The 18,288-nt window shown below is 42.0% G+C and overlaps 2 protein-coding genes across 3 annotated transcripts; one reads left to right on the plus strand and one right to left on the minus strand.

Moving 5' to 3' along the window:
• Nucleotides 1-72: 72 nt before the first annotated feature.
• On the minus strand, nucleotides 73-8,830 carry CTNS (cystinosin, lysosomal cystine transporter). Its single transcript, XM_084299718.1, has 11 exons — nucleotides 8,699-8,830; nucleotides 8,118-8,236; nucleotides 6,763-6,841; nucleotides 5,456-5,540; nucleotides 5,262-5,365; nucleotides 4,160-4,291; nucleotides 3,296-3,395; nucleotides 3,082-3,201; nucleotides 1,809-1,979; nucleotides 1,280-1,397; nucleotides 73-932 (listed from the first exon to the last, which is right to left on the minus strand). The coding sequence occupies exons 2-11, from the start codon at nucleotides 8,224-8,226 to the stop codon at nucleotides 802-804; spliced, it is 1,149 nt and encodes a 382-aa protein (XP_084155844.1). The 5' UTR covers nucleotides 8,227-8,236; nucleotides 8,699-8,830; the 3' UTR covers nucleotides 73-801.
• A 258-nt stretch (nucleotides 8,831-9,088) lies between these two features.
• Nucleotides 9,089-18,286, plus strand: SHPK (sedoheptulokinase; the record flags this gene model as incomplete). Of its 2 annotated transcripts, XM_084299717.1 has the most annotated exons (7): nucleotides 9,089-9,440; nucleotides 11,030-11,171; nucleotides 13,736-13,919; nucleotides 15,144-15,296; nucleotides 16,360-16,535; nucleotides 16,631-16,831; nucleotides 17,892-18,286. In XM_084299717.1, exons 1-7 carry the CDS (start codon nucleotides 9,282-9,284, stop codon nucleotides 18,284-18,286), a joined length of 1,410 nt encoding a protein of 469 aa, XP_084155843.1. In that variant the 5' UTR covers nucleotides 9,089-9,281. The 2 variants fall into 2 exon arrangements, with proteins under 2 accessions (XP_084155843.1, XP_084155842.1); XM_084299716.1 differs by lacking the exon at nucleotides 15,144-15,296.
• Nucleotides 18,287-18,288: the final 2 nt, after the last annotated feature.

Here is an 18,288-nt window from a genome sequence, read left to right on the forward strand (position 1 = left end):
AAATATGTGCTTAAGACCTTTAATTAATGGGCTGTTAATGAAAATGATCCCCTTCAAAACAACCCCTTTGACAATCTGATCTTTACTATCCACAGTTTAAGGTTCAAGGCGTGTCAGTGGAACCAAGAAAGATTAAGACAGTACACCACAAGTATTCAGGCACATTTATCTGAGCACTTGTCTTAGCACCTCTGAAAGAGCTTCAAGTGAGCTAGGAATACATTTTCAGGTTATTCTCAGTATTTTTATTTTCCCTCTTAGAGTTAACATTTGTATTTGTCTTTTGTTTTTTTTGCTAGGAACTTAATTTTTCCTTCAGGTACTGCTACTGCTGTTGCCAGCCAGTGTAAGTGGTGTTATAGCATGGTTTGGTCTGTAAGGAGCCAGCAGCACTGAAGTCCACAGACCTTTTGTTATTAAGTGGTTGCATCGACATGATCTCAGATTCTTGGAAGCCAGAACTTTGGCTCTTTGGAAGTGATGCACAATCAAAAAGACAATTCTGGTCTCCTTCCTGTTGCTAGACAAAGAGAGCCACGTGCTGCTGGGACAGCTCAAGCTAAGCTGGCTTTGCACCTTCAACAGGCACAAACCTTCCATCTGCAAGTAGAGGCTAGGTAGCTTGCTGTCCTTTAAGGCACCTGGCAATCAGCATTTGGCAAGGCAGCTTGTATTCCAAACCAGGGTAGATCAAAGAATAAACAGATCAGTCAGTATTTCTGATAGCTGCTAGTAGACATCTTGAAATCCCTTGGCCAGGATAGTGGCAAGTTCAATTTAAAGTTTTTGTCTTCAGAGATGTTATTCACAAGGTTCATACCCCCATCTCCTATAAAGGCAGTAGTGCTGAACCATAAAAACAATATCAAAGATGATGGAGAAGACACCCAGGCCAAACTTGGTTGGATCTCCAAAGATTAATTTCCACTCATCTGTCAAACACAAGATTAGAGTGTTATGACTAGGAGGTTAGTCTTATCTCGAGACCACAAGATCATGATAGACATATTAAAGGAGTTTGTGTTTGTTACCCAGACTACTTAAACACTCCTTGAGACTGACCTGTACAGCTTGTGCAAAGCTACTAACTGTTACTGTGGTTTCATCAGAACAGCTAAGTGTTTTTCAATCTTTAAGCAAAATAGACTTTCTTTAGTCTTCATGTAAAGACAGCTACCCACACTAGCATAAATAATCTCAAGATAACCTACAGGGTTTTGCTTTGTAATGAAATTCTCCCACCCATGTTAAGCCCCCACCAGTTCAGTTCCAGCCTTACCATTGTTGTATGACTGCAAAAACATCTGCAGCAGGCTGAAGGTTCCACCAGTGAAGTCTAGTAATACATTCCCAATGCTCCATCCCTCAGTACTCTTCCGACGGAAATTCATGTATGCCTGAGGGCATAATGAGAAGTTTAATGTGTTGTGTACCTGTTGGTTCAGCACCTAGCCAGGGCTAAGACCACCTGGGACTCTGCTTTCTACTGTGGGATCATGTTAGTCAGTGGAAGTCTTTTGTTCCAGTCTTCAAATGAGGTAAAGATACTCCTGTTTGGCAAGAAAGCTCACAGTTGAGTTTGGGCTTTTTTCCTTAGTTGGGTTACCTCTTAGTACCCTGAGCAATCCCAGTAAGCAAGCATTGAGATATACAGAAGACTTCAGTGTTAAACAATGTTAGCTTTATACTGTTTTGTCTGTGAAAAACTAATAAATAACCATTGCTGGTCTAGTCAGATCTTCAAGAACATACACTTCAGACTTAAGAGTGACAGTAACATGCATAAAACTAGAAAAGTTCAGGCTTACCTGTGGAAAATATTTTATCAACGTGACTGCTAACTTGATGTAAGAGAAGCAAAATAAGAACTGTAGCCATGTCATCTCCTCAGCTGCAGCAAGAAACAGTGTTGTAAATGTGAAGATCCATGCAAGTGCCAGTAGTCCAACAACAACTTTGGATACTTTCTGGTCTGCTCTCTGAAACAGAAATACAGATATACTTAGACCAGTTTAGGTCCTACATCCCCAGAAACATTGTAAGGTATCGAATATGCTCAGTACTATGCAAGGTTACAGTCCTCACCCATTGTTGTACCAGTTAGGCACATATCACAAGGGAAGCTCGAGCAATCAGCAGCAGGTTTGCAAAAGCTTATGTGCAATATTGAAAAGCATTTGTTCAGAATACTATTGCCCATAAGCAAGTGGAAAAAATATTGCTGCAGTATTTTTTTTTTTTGACTATTTATGATGCCTATGATTCAGTGCCACATCTGTAACGATCTCCTGAGTTTAGTCTGAAGTTATCAACAGTTCCTATAAATGCAAAAGGCTGCTGAGGCCATTATGGTAAAAGTCATAGTTATCTCCCAGTTCTTTACTAGAAAAGGCTATTGCACTAGTTGATAAATTTGCTATTAGAGTTTTCAGTTTAGCATTATCAGAGGAAGGAACCTAAACAAGAAATAATTACTATCGAGAACAAACCATCTGTTCAGATCAGAGGTTTTACAATGAGCACCTGACTTAACAATCAGTCTCACCTGAGAAGGGAGTGGGAATTACAAATAGGCCTCTGCAGTTGTTTCAGGTAAAAAGAAGTGGGGAGGTGGAGACAAAGTGTTACCCACTACATATACCTGCACCCAAAAGCTTACAACTCAAATACTCAGGAGTCGCTAAGAGACCTCTCCTGGCTCAAGGCATCTTCAAAAGGTGAAGAAAGAGAAAGTATGTATGAGCATTTGTACTGTGTAGAGCTGTAATCTATGTGCTGGCTAGAAATCTGTTTGAAAACTTTATGAACTGTGCTGTTTACCTTAGCTATTTTGAGTCAAAGGAGCCTACTTATAAGCTCAGAACATCCATGAGGCTGAAGTAAAGCTTACTGGAGCAGCTATTAGCTCAAGAAAGATAAAGCAGCTGGACTGTGAAGCCTGACTTCTAGAAAAGCCAAGGAACAGGCTGTAAAGATGACTTCAGAGCCCAAAAGGAGTGGATCTGAGTACAGTGAGGGGTGAGGCATCCAGCAGAGGGAGCTCTGCCAGAGCTACCAGGTCAGGCCAGCACTGAGACATACCTCATAGATGCAACACTGAATTATGATGAGGAGTGTCAGAGCTACTGCATGGAGGCTGAAGAAAACATCGTTGATATCCACAGGGTTCACTCCACTAGGATAACTGAGTAAGAATTCCTCCTAAGTGTAAGATAAACCAAAACAGGGTAAGTGTTATAACTCCCTTATGTAGATACCCATGCCCCCTAAAAATATTAAATAAAGTTGTGCTTGCCTTAATTAAGGGAATCCAGAAGAGTCCAACATTAAACACACTGTATGCTATGAAGCCAGTAAGGTTTAATGCAATGTAGTCAAAGCTTAGTCCAACAACGCTAGAGAAGGAAAGAAATAATTTAAAAAAAAAAAAGCTGGAGAAATGAGAGCATTATAGGCAGCTCCAGGGATGGCTTATCCCTGCAACATGCTGACTGATAGGCAATTTTTGATCCAAGCCAAAGCTGTACGCATTCTGACAACATGATGTGGAGTTTATTGGGAAGGAAGGTGAAATATCCTTCATATGCCGTTCACAATGGTTCTCGCTGCCAAGTTTGTTGCTGCTGTTTAACTTCACCCTTCCATGAGCTCAGCCAGCCTGATAAAGCTATGCCAGCCTAAATCCGTAGCAGTAGTGCATCTTTGCCAAAGTGAATGCTTTAGTTTTCATGTATGATAACCTTTCTACTTGCAGTTGTTTAGTAAAACAGGAGCTAGTCTAATGATAGCACTACAAGGAGCTGCCTGATAAGCAGCTCACAAGGTAAGTCAACTGTGAAGATGTCAGCACAATTGGCTTGGTCAGGTGATATACAACTTAACACCAAAGGGAACGCAAAAAGCATCCTCTATCAGTTATTACTGGATGCCAAACCTTAGAATTAGGTGTCTGTAGAATGCAAGTAAATTCCTCTGACCTGCACACACAAAAGTGCGCTGGGACTGCATTTATTCATGCAGTATCTTTGCCCTGCTTCTCCTTCTGCCCCAGTCTTTCCATACATAATTCACAAGAACCAAGACGGATGAAAAAGAAACCAGGAACATTGTTTTCAGATGGGCTTAAGGGAACTTGCAAACACATCTTAAGTCTCCTTACCTTTTTCGCCGCCAGTTCTCAAACAGCTGAGGATAGAAGGAGATAGACCACGCAAGGAAATAGATCCAGCCAATCACTTCATCAGCGTATTTCACTATGATGCTATGAATCACTTGAAATTGAATCCTAGGTCTGAAGGTTAATGCAGAGTTAGTTAATTTCTCTGCTCACACTCTTTTCGGGACCATTTGCCTTGCTCTGCTTTAAGAAAAAACAGAGTCCAGGCACTGAGACAAGATAAAGATTCAGCATTGGTTTCATTTTTGAGTTTTTCCCCCTTTCTTTAGTGTCCCTGTTAAGTTTTAAATATCTGCTATTCAACCTAGCCTTTCCTTCCCTTTCCACTCTTCATTTCTATTATTATTCAAAAAGGTCATCTTGTGCCTATGGCTTCCACTGTCACAGCACGGGGTCAGTTATGCAAGAGCAGTTTCACTTTTCATGCTCTGCCAACAAAGCCTCATGATCATGCCTGTCTTGTTGATCACTTCACAAATCTGGTTACCTCTGCAATTCCTGCGAGTCTTAAAAAGAGAAGTGAAATGAGGAAGTAATACAGGAGTGGCCTGTTGGTGAGTAGCATCTGGACTAGGAAATACAATCCAGTTTTCTCCATCTTGCTAGACTGTTTTCCTGTTAGAGAGGACTGGCATTCATGAATAGATGGCTCCCCTAACTAGGGAGGAAAATACCTGCATCTCCTGACAATAATGCGGGTACTCAGCTGCACAAGGCTATTAGTACTCCAGAACAAGCTCTGCACAGTAATATAAGAAAAGCATCCAAGTAGACATTGACAACCAAATGCTTCCTGGATGAGGACATGTAGTTTTGAGACTTTGGAGAAGGGTTATTAAAACGAGACTAAGGAGCCATAAGAGGTCACAGTCATCTAGGTATAAGTTTAAAATACCAATATTACCATTCTGCTTCCATACTTTATATTTATCTGAATACCTCAGGGATTACTGGAGGGTCACTACATCTTCTCAATTATATACTTCTCCATGTCCCAGCAACTACTTATCTATAGGGAGGAAATAATTACACCAGAGTTTATGAAGCAGTAGGTACTAAGTAGAATTAAAAACCAGTTTCTCACCCAGTTAAGTTGGAATTACTGGTATAAAGATAAACTGTTACTTGTCCAATGTCATCTGCTTTCACCTGGAAGTCTGCCTCTGTATGACCTGCAGGCAAACGTACCTGCAAGGCAAAGTGGAGGGAAGAAAGGAGAGTTGCACCATACCAGCTCTAGGCTTTTGCATAAGGTCAGAAGTCTATTCTGTCACTTACTTCATCAGGTAGTTCAACAATAGTGTTGTGTTTTGATGAGTGGGTAATATTAAGAGTTATCACCAGTGTCTCATTTAGTGGAGCCCTGCAAAGACAGAAGAGCCAAGTTAGACTGGTGCCTGAGTTCACAAAGATTGCTTCAGGGCTGTGGGAATGTATCTACTAATTCCACACAGCTGCAGCAAGTGTAGTGGGCAGTCCATACACAACAGTACAGTACCTACTTAATACTCAGAGGAACACTAACACCAGGTTATGTTAGCACAATGCTATTTCTTTTAACTGAAAAATTGGCTGGCATTAAAGTTACAGAGCCACATTTTGCATCCCTCTACCCCGCACAAATGGCAGAGAAGAGTATTACCAGCAGGACCAGCAAAATCCTACAATGGTAGGATTCTGGGTACTCAGAGGGGCAGCAATGATGGACATGTACTGGGGTGATGACAGGCAGAAATTATGGCCATGATGCAAGAGGAAAAACAAACTCAAGTAAAATAGCCCTGCATAGCTTTCCCCCAGAGCTCCACTAAGCATTTGCCCAGTAGGTTTAATTGCACAGCAGTATGTAGGGTATCATAAGGTTCAAATGCCTGTACTTGTCCATTAAGGAGATCACAGTATCGCATAATACTTTGCAGAAATAAGAGTTCTGGACTGTTGTAGCTCTGTCTTGCTATTTTCCCCTTTGTCACAATTCTGACGTTGTCATCTGACTATTCCCTTCACACACACCCCTACCTTTGGGATCTCAAAGTCCAAGTACTTAATGCTTCTTTCCTGGCAGGCAGCTGACAACAAAAACACAGCTAAGTAGTGTGTTGTATTAAGCAACATGACTGAGATGCATCAGCTCCTACGCTGGAGTAGCTGCCTTTCTTCCCTAGAAAGGGTAAGTTCTGTTTGTGTGGTAATTTTTTGTGATCTTTTTAAGAAGTGCAAGTTCCTCTCAAGCATCAGTTTTTAGAAATAGCAAAGCTGCTCTTCATGTATAGAAGACAGTTCAATAAGCTAGTACAAGGCAGACAGTATAAAGCGTCCTTTCCTGCTTGACTTCCCATACAAATGGCATGGGATATTACCAGAGACCAACAACACAAGGCCATTTCAGAGCCTGCTGCACTGTCTTGGTCCAAACTGGCACTAAGTGATGTACTGGTCTAGAAGTAGCAAGTCACATACAGGTAAAAGTCCCTCTGTATAAACAGTTAACCAAGTCTGCAGGGAAATTTGAGTATATAGCTATGTTTTACCCCCTTGTCCTTCCCTATTTCATAGGGAAAACAAAGTTGTAACCATGATTTTACCTCAGAGATATCGTGACATTTGTTGAACTTCCATTTTCTAACAAAACCACTTCTGGGACAGACAATACAATGACTCCATCTGGGAAGAAATAAACAAAAAAAAAGTCCATTACTACCTGAAGTGTCAGATTAAAAACAAAAAACAACACAACACCAGTATACTGTCGCTAACAACAAAGGGAACACTGCTTATTTCAAGGGAACTAAACCTAAAAGGAGAACTAAGTAACTGCCACTTGAACATGTTACAAGGAAGCAATTTAGATATTTGATTTGCAGCAGAAGTTCATGCCAAGACAAAGCTATAGGATACTTAAAACTCACTAATTGTTTCTTCGTATGATCCTTGTAACTTGGAAGTCATGATGCTCAAAATTTAGTTTAAAAGTTACTTCTTGAGTTACAAATTCTTCATGTACCCAGATGTTTGAAATAATGTATATTTACAATTATAGTACTTCAAGAATCACAAGTGCCTTGCTATAGCAGTCAGAAACACTGCTGTTATAGGGTACACTTTGCAACAGTGCAGCTATGGTATAGTGTGTCATGCTTTGAGAGAGGGGGGTCACATTCCAGCGCCAATACAATTGACATCAAAACCATAAACCAGCCACGCGTCGTCAATTTTGGAATCCAGGTCTTTTACTATATGTACATTTAAAGTTCAAAAGTGACAGACAAGAACAACAAATCTATTTAAGACCAGAAAAAAAAAGAGAAATAAAGAGGTTGCCATGATGTAATTATTTTTAATATTGCGTTTAGTAATGGACACCCTATTTTGTCTCCTGAACTATAGGGTTCAAGAAAGCTAGAACTGAAATAACAAGCTGGAGATACGCAGGCTGGATACAGTGAAGTAGCAAACACCAGCAGTTAGCCTCAGAGGTAAGAATAACTGCAAGTCCCTACATTGTCAGGATCCTCACATAACAGTTTTGAGTACAGTGTCTGTGTTCTGAGAGAAAGAATATTTGGAAATAAGTGGAAAACATCTTATAGATACAAATCAAATATGAAAGCTATTTCTTGCAGGAAGCTACATAGGAATTATCAGCAGTGATGAGCATCTTTCTCATTACCTTACATTAGGCAGCATTCTTAAGAAGTTATTTAAATGGAGGAGAGCTCCCCAGCTCATCCCTGACTGCACCACAGTCAGTATTTAACCTCCTTCAACTGAGGGGAGTGTCTGCACCTTCCTAGTGCTCCATCTGTCACTAGAGTGCCTCAGTGTGAGCTCACGAAGTCAAAGGCAGCATGTGAAAGAAGAGCTGTGAGAAACATGGTGCAGATTTACCCAGAGGGGGATGACTGGGGATACTGAGGAGCTACCCTTGTCCATCTCTTACCACTCTGGAGCTGGCCTGCAGGCCCAAGCAGGGATGACCAAACACCACCACTCCCCAGCAGCACAGGCATGAGGTACAGTAGAGGAGGGAACACATATCTCATCCTCATGGTGGCAGAGCTGCAGAAAAAAAACGAGGAGAAAGCTTTGCTCAGGCTCTACAAACTTTGAGGGGGTACCAGCCTGTTCCCCACTGCAAAATGGCTCCCTCCTCAGCACCACAGCCCCTGGACCTGCCTGGCTGAAGGACCCTCAGCACTCCCCAGAGGACACTGGGCTTTCAGTCTCTGTCTGCCCACACTTCCCTGACAAAATCTTCTCCCTTCGCAGCTTATCCTCCTCCTGCCACTCAGCTACCGTCCCCTGAGGTATCCCCCCCCCCCCCCCCCTTCACAGGACTACAAATCTCAGCAGCCACTGCGCCCCCCCACCCTCCCCACCTGCAGCAGCGGGGCGCGGTGCACGCTGGGACTTGTAGTCCCCAGCGCTCTCCCCTCAGAAAGTACGATGAGGCAGACGCCATCCCACACTTTAGGGTACGTTAATATCAAGGAAGCGGCACTGAGAGGGAAAACCGCCTACCTCCTTCCAACACTGCGACTCCGTCCCACGCACCCCGAGCTCTTCCCTTTTCAGCTCCTCACGTGAGGCGGCCGCCTATCACCTCCCCGCCTAACGCCCCCTTCGCGCGTTGCGCCGCTGCGGCCGCCCGCGGGCGCCATCTTGGGTGTGGCAGAGCGGGGCGGGCTGGGGCTGGGGCTGGGGCCGGCGGCTCTGTGAGGAGGGGTCGCTGAGGGCCGGGGGAGGCACTCGGTGCTTCAGCTGCTCGCTGGAGTTTCGTTCCGAGTGGCAAAGCTCGCTGGGGAGGGCTGGGGAAGGGATGGTTTTGCCACTCTCAAGATGGAGGGGTATTGCTCAAGTGCTGGAGGGAGACGTTTTCTGTCAGAGGGCAGAGTCCAGGCTCTCTCTCGGCCCAGTTTGCCCACTCACCCCAGTCCCCGCACGCTGCTGGAGCAGTAGCTTGTGTTTGTGCCCTCTCGGGGCAGGTGCTCCTTCAAAGGCAGCGAGGAACAACATAAGAGCTCAACACAGTTGGACGTTGGTCAGAGTACTGCCTAGAGAGACTCGTGTGTGCTGTGGGAGGTGAAGGCAAATTGCCAGGGCCATGGCGGGCAGCGAGGCGTCCTGCGTGCTGGGCATAGACCTGGGCACGACGTCTGTTAAGGCTGCCCTGCTGGTAGGGACAGGGCGAGGGTGTGTGGTGGCAGCGAGCTGCTCCAGGGAGACACAGGCACACGCCAGCAGCCTGGAAGCTGGACCACAGGTAAGGGGTGGCAGAAAGCACTGCTGGCGGTTTCAGGATGGTGGTGTTGCCTTGTAGCAGTTAGGCTGCCTCGCTGTGTTTTGTGGACTTTGATGGATTTCTTGTTTGGTTGTTTTTTTGGGGCTTGTTTTGTGTGTGTGCGTAGAGTGACAGAGATGGTCGCTATGTGTGTCTGGATGTCTGAAATGGGAATTAAAATGCTCTCTGTTTACTGTTCAAAAAAGCCAAGTAAAGCTGACTGGTTTAAGAAAGATAGCTTTTGAAAAGCTGCTGGTTAAGTACTCAAATGGTCATGTCAAATTAGGATAGTACTGGAGTCAATGGGTTTGCTAGATGAATAGGAACTCGTTCCCTCTTTTCTTACCTCATTTCAAATGAAGGCAGCTGCTGGGAACATTCCGTAAGTGGCACCACAGAGTCAAACTAATTGCCACTGCTGGAGCCGCCCACACTTCTGAGATGGCAGCCCAAGCTTGATTTTTCTCTTCTGAGAGCGTACAGACCTGCAGAAAGCCTGCTTCTGCTTCCACTGTGGCCTCAGAGGTGTCACAAAACAATCTAAAACTATTCTTCCATGAACAATGCCTTTGTGTTCGATGCTGTCAGTCAGGAAACAGCAACCACTCGCCAACTTAAAGGGTATGTTGCACTTTAATGTGAGATGGAATCATAACTGGAAATTCCCTGTGGAAATAACCAGGAATGTATATTCCTGTTAGAGGGCTTTAGGTCCATTATGTTATTCAATCAAATAAAGAATGGATCAAAATCATAAACAATATGTATCAACATTCCTGTGGCCTAGTATTGCAGTGTTTCTAGGGTGAAGATACCAACCAAACAGGCCAATTCTTCTCCCTTCAGTCATGTTTATGCAGCTAGAAGTAGATACATGCATGACAGTTCACATCTATAAATGGGGTAAATGTAAATACTTTTGCTTATAATCTTTGTTCGGCTCTGTCAAAGTAATCTGAATGTTCAAAAGTGTGAAAGCTGTAATGCAACTTACCTTGTGTCAGGGCTTGGTCACTTTATTGAGTAGATCTCTGCAGTTTGCTTGGCAGTTCTGGGAATAGAGTATCCAGACATGAAGTATTGGCATCATCCAAGTCAACAGTGTGTAGAGAGGTTTTAGGAGGGTGTGAGACATGCATGTGCATGCAAGTGAGAACATGTGGATAATCCTCTGTGTGGGAAAAAAAAAAAAAAAAAAAAAAAAAAAGAGCAATGTAGGAGTTGAATGAATGTAAGTATGTGGTGAGCGTTAATGGACTTCTTAAAAGGTGTGTTTGAGTATGGTGTCTTAGGAACTTAAGTCAAGGATTATACGGCCTTCAGTGTAAGATGCTGTTATTTATTGTCAACTTGCTAGTATTGTTTTGGGGGTTTTGTGTGTGTTGTGTTTTCTGTTTTTTTTTTTTTTTTTCTTTTTTCAAACTTTCTTTCAATTTAGTAGTGAATGTTACTTTAATGCATGTTATTAACCTAAATGAATTCTGTTCTTTACTTCTGACTAGAGTAGCCTTGTTTAATAAATACCGTGAGTCCTAATGGCTTCATCTTAGTATAATGCTTCTTGATTACAGGGAATGGAGCAGAATGTCCGAAGAATAATAACAGCACTGAACGAATGCCTTGCTGCTCTACCTCAGCAGCAGCTTCAAAGAGTCAGTCACATTGGCATTTCAGGGCAAATGCACGGGATTGTATTTTGGAAAAGAGATCAAGGTAATACTGTATTTTTGGCTTTCTTGTTTAGAGTAAAATAAATCTTTAGCACTGAAGTGATGTGTAGGCAATCGCTGCATGTTCACCTTGATCTTCTGTAAAACAGAATTAACAAGACCATTTTCTATGTCAATTTTGCTTTAATTACTGGAATTTCAGCTACTGACTGTAGTTAACCGTATTGTTTACACATATCAGTTGAAGGATTTAGTCTTGTGAGATCCCTGCAGAGTAAACATAGTTAATAGTATGAAGGAGGAATTGCATATCTGTGGCTTGTCTATTGTTTGTCCATCATATGCTATCTGCTGCCAGTTGAAAGAACTTCCGGACCATGTGAATTCCTTTTTTCTTAAATGTTACTCACCTCATAAAGCGCTTAACTGCTTGGTGTCCAGTATCTCAATACCTTCCAGTGATTCTGCAGTAGTAGTATTAGCAGTTCTATGTCTGCCTTGAAAAATAAGCTGTACTTGATCTTTATGTTAAAATGTGTACAGCAGTAGCTATCCAGTAATGAACATTGCTATGTTAATTTGACACAGTTTGAAAGTACAGTAAAAGGAAAAAATGACATTCAGTAAAATATTATTTCAGTCTTTTGTTGTTGTCTTTTATGAAAAATCTCAAAGCATTTTTTTTCTAGTAAATTGTAGACTGGCATGTTGCATTCATCTTGCCTGCTTGTGCTTCTGTTAGGAGCTGAAAAGGATTGTGGTCTTGATTCTGAGTATGCAGCTGCTTGTAGACTGAAGGGCCAAGACCTCAGAAACAAAATCAGCCACAGTAAGGTAGTCACATGGAGCTTGATTGTGACAGTGAAGATGTTTGAAAAATTCAAGCCTTGGATTTGTAGCTCTGTGAGATAGGTATGGATTCTCTTCATAAGCCTTCTAAAGTCCAAGGTTCAGGTTTCAAAATGTGGTTTGATGTTTTTTTTTCTCTTCACCTTATAGTGTGCACATCTGAGCAATTATACAGATCTGAAAATAATAATAAAAGTTACAGATTAAGCAAAGATTTATTGTAAACTGCAGAATAGAATTTCCAAAAGTGCTGGTCACTGCCTTTCAAAAGTTGTTGGGGTCTTAATTGTTTAAAGAGACACAATGCTATTCATTACTGGCTGTAATTTTACCTTAAATACAAAAATGATTGCAAAGAAAGAAATCCGAAGGCTGATGGGAAGGAGCTGTTGCTTGCTTTCCAGCTGTCCCAAGGGCTGCATAACAAAGCCTCATGGGTTCATGACAGACAGATTCTTACGTGATATTGGTTAATATTTTATTTCCCAAAGCCACACACCACTTTTGTTTCATTTCTGTCCAGTGAAAGAGGGTGTTTGCTCTCATTTGTTTTGAGTAGACTAAATGAATCCATGCGCTTTGGGACACAAATTAGATTTTTAATAGCATCCTTTAGGGTTGGATTTATGGTTAATAATATTTCTTTGAAACCATTTGAAACTAGAAAAACAAGCCAATTTGAAAATCATTTCAAACAGACTTGATAGAACAGGGAATTAAGAGAACAACAAAAGGTATGTTTGCTTTACATGTTTCACATAGTATTTCCTGCTTTCATGGCTGCTTTTCATTGTGCGTGTGTGACTTCAAATCCCTATATTCATATTTGTGCTAGTCAGTTGAGCAGCCATATCTCTATTCTGACCTGTAGGGCAAGTGGCACAGCACAGCTTGAAACTCTCCTGCCACCCCTCACTAAAAAAAGAAATAGAGCCAGCTGGAGACAGTGTGTGGCCTGTCCTATCCCCACCTTGTGGCCCTGCATCACCTGGGAGAGCAGTAGTTGTCAGAGACTGAAGCTGAGACATGGAGCGTGCCAGCAAATATCACAGAGCAGTGCTTGAGCTCAGCATCTGCTCAGTTTGCTGCTCTGGCAGGTCTGTAATCTGCCTTAGCATGACTGCTTGTGGGGAGCATGTTAGGGCAGGGAGCAGCACACTGGGCTGGAGCAGTAGCAGACGTTGCTGAGAAGGCTCCGTGCAGCACCAAGAAGTTGCCCTAATTTAGCTGAAGCCTTGGCGTAGAAGCATGTGATGGCTTCACCAAAGGTGTGGCATTCTCTGTTCAGAACAAATGTGCTAGACTGATAACACTGAATTAAATCCTTCTCTACTTCTGGTGAAGCTTTATTGCAAGGTACAGGGGAGAGATGTTGGTTAGTTTGCAGTCTGTTGCTTAATACGTACAGATCCAGGTTTCCTGTTGCTTTGACTCAAAAGGTGGAAGAAACTGTGCCCTATCCATCGTAGGCAGTTCATTACTAATTCCGTGTGCTCTTGGTCATGATGTGGCTGTTCAAGTTTTGTCATGTCAGCTCCTTACCTCTCATAGCAGAATTGCAAACTTTTTTCCAGAATGACTGGAATTATGACGTTATCTAGGACTGAAACTATGACTAGTTAATTTAATTACAACCGCCACTGGCTCCGTTTCTGTTCTTTTCCCAATACATTTGACAAATTATCAGAGTGTCTAGTAAGGAAAAATGACAGGCACAGCAGGAAATCACGGGATTTCTCAGATGCTTTTGTGTTTCAGGTTGCAGGTGGACAGAGTGTGGTACCAGCCCTGCCTTTGAGCCAGAGGAGGTCAGTCATCTGGTTACGTGGCAAGATGGCCGCTGCAGTCCTGCCTTCCTCGCTTCTCTTCCTCCGCCCCAGTCACACATCAGCCTGGCTACAGGATTTGGGTGTGCCACAGTCTACTGGTATTTAAAGAACAGGTACATTGTTTCTCAAATGGGCAGTTGTATCAGGCTGTTTCACTGTTGGTTTCTCCTCCTGAATTTGTGTTAGTATTCTTGTGGCATGGTAAAACAACTACAAGCTCAGAGTGTGCATTTTCTCTCTAATCATAATACTAATTAGTCAAAGAATGTTTATAATGGCAGTATTCAATATAAGCGATATGTAACAGCACACAAGTCTCTCTGACCTCATAAAAATACTACAGATATTTTTAATAAAAATAAAATCTTTTGACCATATAGAAGCAGAAGCCTTAAAGTATCATAAAATAATTCTAGTCCAACCTACTGCTCAGAGGAGGTCTGCTAATGTAGCTTGAACGCTATAATTTTGGCTTGTGCAGATTGTGGAAAGTACAAACATGTCTAAAACAGTAACAGAGTTGCTTTGGCTGGTTGCTGCCAGATGCTGAAAGAAACAATCCCTAAATTAATTTCAGTTTCTTCCTTCTTTAGACACTGGGATTCTTATGAGGTGTTACTGATGCTCTGCTTTGTTGTGGCGTATTTGCAGAGGATGTAATTTTTCACTTATGACTTGGCATCAGCATGATTTGGTCTTCAGTTTCATCTGTAGCATGCTATGTCTCTCAAAGAGACATTATCTTCCTCAGCAGTGAGTTCAAGTTAAATTAGTAGGGAAAAACTTATTACATCTTGGTTTTCCCTCAACATATGTTCAGCAGATAGCTAGAATGTGACGTGATCTTGCTTTAGAGCTGTACAGCTCATGAGTCCAAGCTGTTTTGGTTTGTTTCTGTTCTGTTTCACCACTTGGTACATTTCCATTCATATAATCTGTGAATCCTAAAGCGATTGCAGGAATTGACTAATTTTTTTGTCAAATGCTCCGGAATCAACAAAGTGACATTTTTGTAAAACAATTACTACTTTCCTGGCATGTTTTGCGGTGGTATGATTTCAAACCCAGATAACTCATTCCTTAAAGCCACTGTCTCTCTGTCTTCCACAAGCAGATAAGAATTGCTACTGTGGTAAGAGCTTGGAAAATAAATCCCATTAAAAAAGTAATAACCCACAAAATCCAAGTTGATCACTGAGATACTGAGTTTGCAGTTCTCTTTTTAGGAGATAAGGCCACACACATCTAAAGTTCCCTATAGCACTGGACGTAAACTTGCTCTGACTGTCTTAAAGCACCGCTCATTGTTTTTGATTTTAAAATGTTTTGTTTAAAAGTCCAGATTTTCTGAAGTGTTATGATGCAGCTGGCACTATCCATGACTATGTGGTTGCCATGTTGTGTGACCTGAAGAAGCCACTCATGTCCATCCAGAATGCCGCCAGCTGGGGATATTTCAATGCCAAAACCAAAAGTTGGAATACTGATGTGTAAGTGCTGAGCTCATTCCATGGATTTTATGCTTTGCTTGTGTCAGGCAACTTGAACATCTCTTAGGACCCTAAGTATGAGTGTGTTACGGATAGGAAGTGATTGAAAGTTGTTCCTAATCAATTGTGCCGTGCTCTGTACTGAAGGACTTTTGGGCTGTAAGGTAAATATATTTAAGTTACATACAATTTGGCACTGTGTTTTTAGAAATACCTAAGACAGCAGAGCTGAGAGACTCATCAATGTGGCTTTGTATACCGAACATTTCCTCTCCCTTTCTGTGGTGTGATGGTGGGATGAGATGGAGAGGTGGATACTGTAGCCAAGGCTGTAATGGCAAAAGACAGTTACTACTACTTCTTTTGGTTGAGCTCCTTTGTAACTGCTAAGATTTACTTGTGATTTATTAAAATTTGTTAGGCTACAGGGAGTCTTACAGAAAACTGTTTTTGTTTATTTATTTTTAATGATTTGCTCTTTCAGGGCAGAATCCTAAGGCTGTATGTATTTCAGAGTTTAGGTTAGGCCAGAATTCCAAGATCTGCTCATAAAGGTAATTTACTATCTAATGCATTAAGAGTGACAAAAACTTGCATTTTCACTAATCTGGTGTTTTTGCTGTAGCAACATAGTGTATCTTTTGGTTTGTGTAAGGAGTTTGTTGGACTTACCTCTGATTTGGTTTTGAGCTACTAACTGCATGACAGTTGTAAGTTCTTTGACACTTAAAAGTTGAATTTTTGTGATTGTCCCTTAACCCCGGAACTGCTTGTCTGTATGACATCAGTAGGTTAAGCTTGGTGAATGTGTACTCCTGTAGAATCCCAGGTAATCAGATTGCATATCATGAAAAGCAGTTTGTTTTTCCAGCATATTCTAGTTCATCCAGCCAGTTGAACTGGAATGCTGCCCAAGACAAAGCTTTCTAGAGAAGTGAATGCATCCATAAATCCAGCAGCTGCAAACGTATGGCCAGCTTCATCTGCGACTTCAGAGAGGTCCTTGTAGCCATGCTGCATGTTCCCCTGCTGCTTTCCTGCAACAATATTGTTCTGATTGTAGATTGAAAAAGTCCGGCTTTCCTCTTCACTTGCTTCCAGAGGTGGGAGACCCTGGCAGTATTGCAGGGAGGACAATCTGTGCATGGCATGGAATACCCAAAGGAACAGAAGTAGGAATTGCTCTGGGAGATTTCCAGTGCTCTGTTTATTCCTGTCTGACTGAAAGGACTGATGCAGGTATGATCATTTTGGTATCTTACTTTGTTTTCTCATTGTCTACCTTCAGGATAGCCTAGTAAAATGCTGATTTTTTTTCTTCTTTTGTTTTCTAGTTCTCAATATCAGTACCTCTGCTCAGCTGACCATCTCAATGCCCCCTGGTTTCCAGCCTCCAGAGACACCAGATCCTTCATCGGCTGTTACTTACTTTCCCTACTTCAACGGTGACTACTTGGCAGTGGCAGCATCACTTAATGGAGGCAATGTGCTAGCAACATTTGTGGACATGGTGTCACGGTGGATGGAAGAACTGGGTAAGCTCGTTAAGGATTGTTAAGGCTTAAAATTGAGGTTGATCAACAAGGTGAAGGGAAGCTCAGACAAAGGAACAAGTATAGAGCTGTTTCTTCATGCAATAGAAGGAATGAGGATATAACTCCTGGGTCATATTTCCCAGACATCTAGAATTTCCTTCTGAAGCTAATCAACATGCTGGGACAGTCATCCTTGGACTCCACATTCACTTTACTTCTAGGTTTTGAGTTTTCTTTTGTTTTAAGAACAAGAGAATATTTTTGCAAGTTGTTTTTAAAAGGAAAGGTCAGCAAATATGAGGACAGCCACTGATTTCCTATGACTGCATTCAGAAAGAGTCCCTTGATTGTATCAGTTGCCTTTTACTGCGTATTTTGCAGCAGTCTAATGGATTTTAAGGCTCAAACTCACGTAGTGTCTTCTAAGTGTTTTAAACATGGACTTTGCACTCATGGTGGTTTGTTTGTTTGTTTTTGTTATTATATAACTTCCTCACTTTTTCTGGAGTTGTATTTGATATGTCATCTTACTCATTACAAGGGAAAAAACAGCTTGTATTTAATGTCTGTTTCTGCTCCTGGGTATACACAGGGTCCTCCATTTCCGTGCTCTGTCATGCCCATTTGTGAAATGAGAAGTAATTATCACATTAAATCTGAGTGTTTTACACACACACACACACACGCACACACACACACATATATATATAGAAAATCTCCTGGGTTTTGCAGTGCAGAAATAAGTTCTGAAATCATTCTTTCTGTGAGTTCTTGAAGTGAACTCTGCATTCAGCTTTGGTTGCTGGATTGCATGTGATGTCTGCCATTAGTGCTTTTAGAGACATTGGTTCTGATCAGAAAAAGATTTCTAGTGTTAGATATTAGATACAGTTGGATAGAAAACTGGGGCTTGTAATCCTGGAAAAACAATTACCTTTGATACAGGGAAAAAAGTATACAGTATTTTGCTGAACAAGTGGATCAGTGCCCATTTTAAGGCTCTATGTGTAAGATACATTAGATGTCTTCAGCTGAGTAATGTGGTATTTCCCATCTGCAGGGCTTCAGGTTCAGGATTCTGCCATCTACGCAAAGATAATCAAAGCAGCTTTGGCCCAAGATGACAGCAAACTCTCGATCCAACCAACCATATTTGGAGAGAGACACGTTCCTGAGCAGTTGGCTTCAGTGACCAGTATTGCTGTCTCTGAGCTCTCCTTGGGGCACGTAACCAGAGCTCTGTGCCGTGGCATCGTTGAAAACCTCTGTTCCATGTTGCCGGTGCAACGCCTGATGGAGACAGGAGTGAGCAGAATTCTGGGGAGTGGGAGTGCCCTCGCCAGGAATGAGGTGTTGAGGCAGGAAGTGGAAAGGATTTTTCCATTCCCTGTGGTTTATGGGAAGGATGTTGATGCTGCTGTGGGGGCTGCCATGGTGATGTTCCACAGAAAATAAAG

Source organism: Netta rufina (genome assembly GCF_964035555.1).
Source record: "Netta rufina genome assembly, chromosome: 21".
NCBI classification, from domain to species: Eukaryota; Metazoa; Chordata; class Aves; order Anseriformes; family Anatidae; genus Netta; species Netta rufina.

Excerpts from the sequence above, each read along its gene's own strand:
- CTNS (XM_084299718.1), bottom strand. The coding sequence starts at position 8,226 with ATGAGGATGAGATATGTGTTCCCTCCTCTACTGTACCTCATGCCTGTG. Across the intron at positions 3,202-3,295 it reads TCTGGATTCCCTTAATTAAG|GAGGAATTCTTACTCAGTTA; the intron begins GCAAGCACAACT and ends TCTTACACTTAG. Across the intron at positions 1,398-1,808 it reads TGATAAAATATTTTCCACAG|GCATACATGAATTTCCGTCG; the intron begins GTAAGCCTGAAC and ends TTATGCCCTCAG.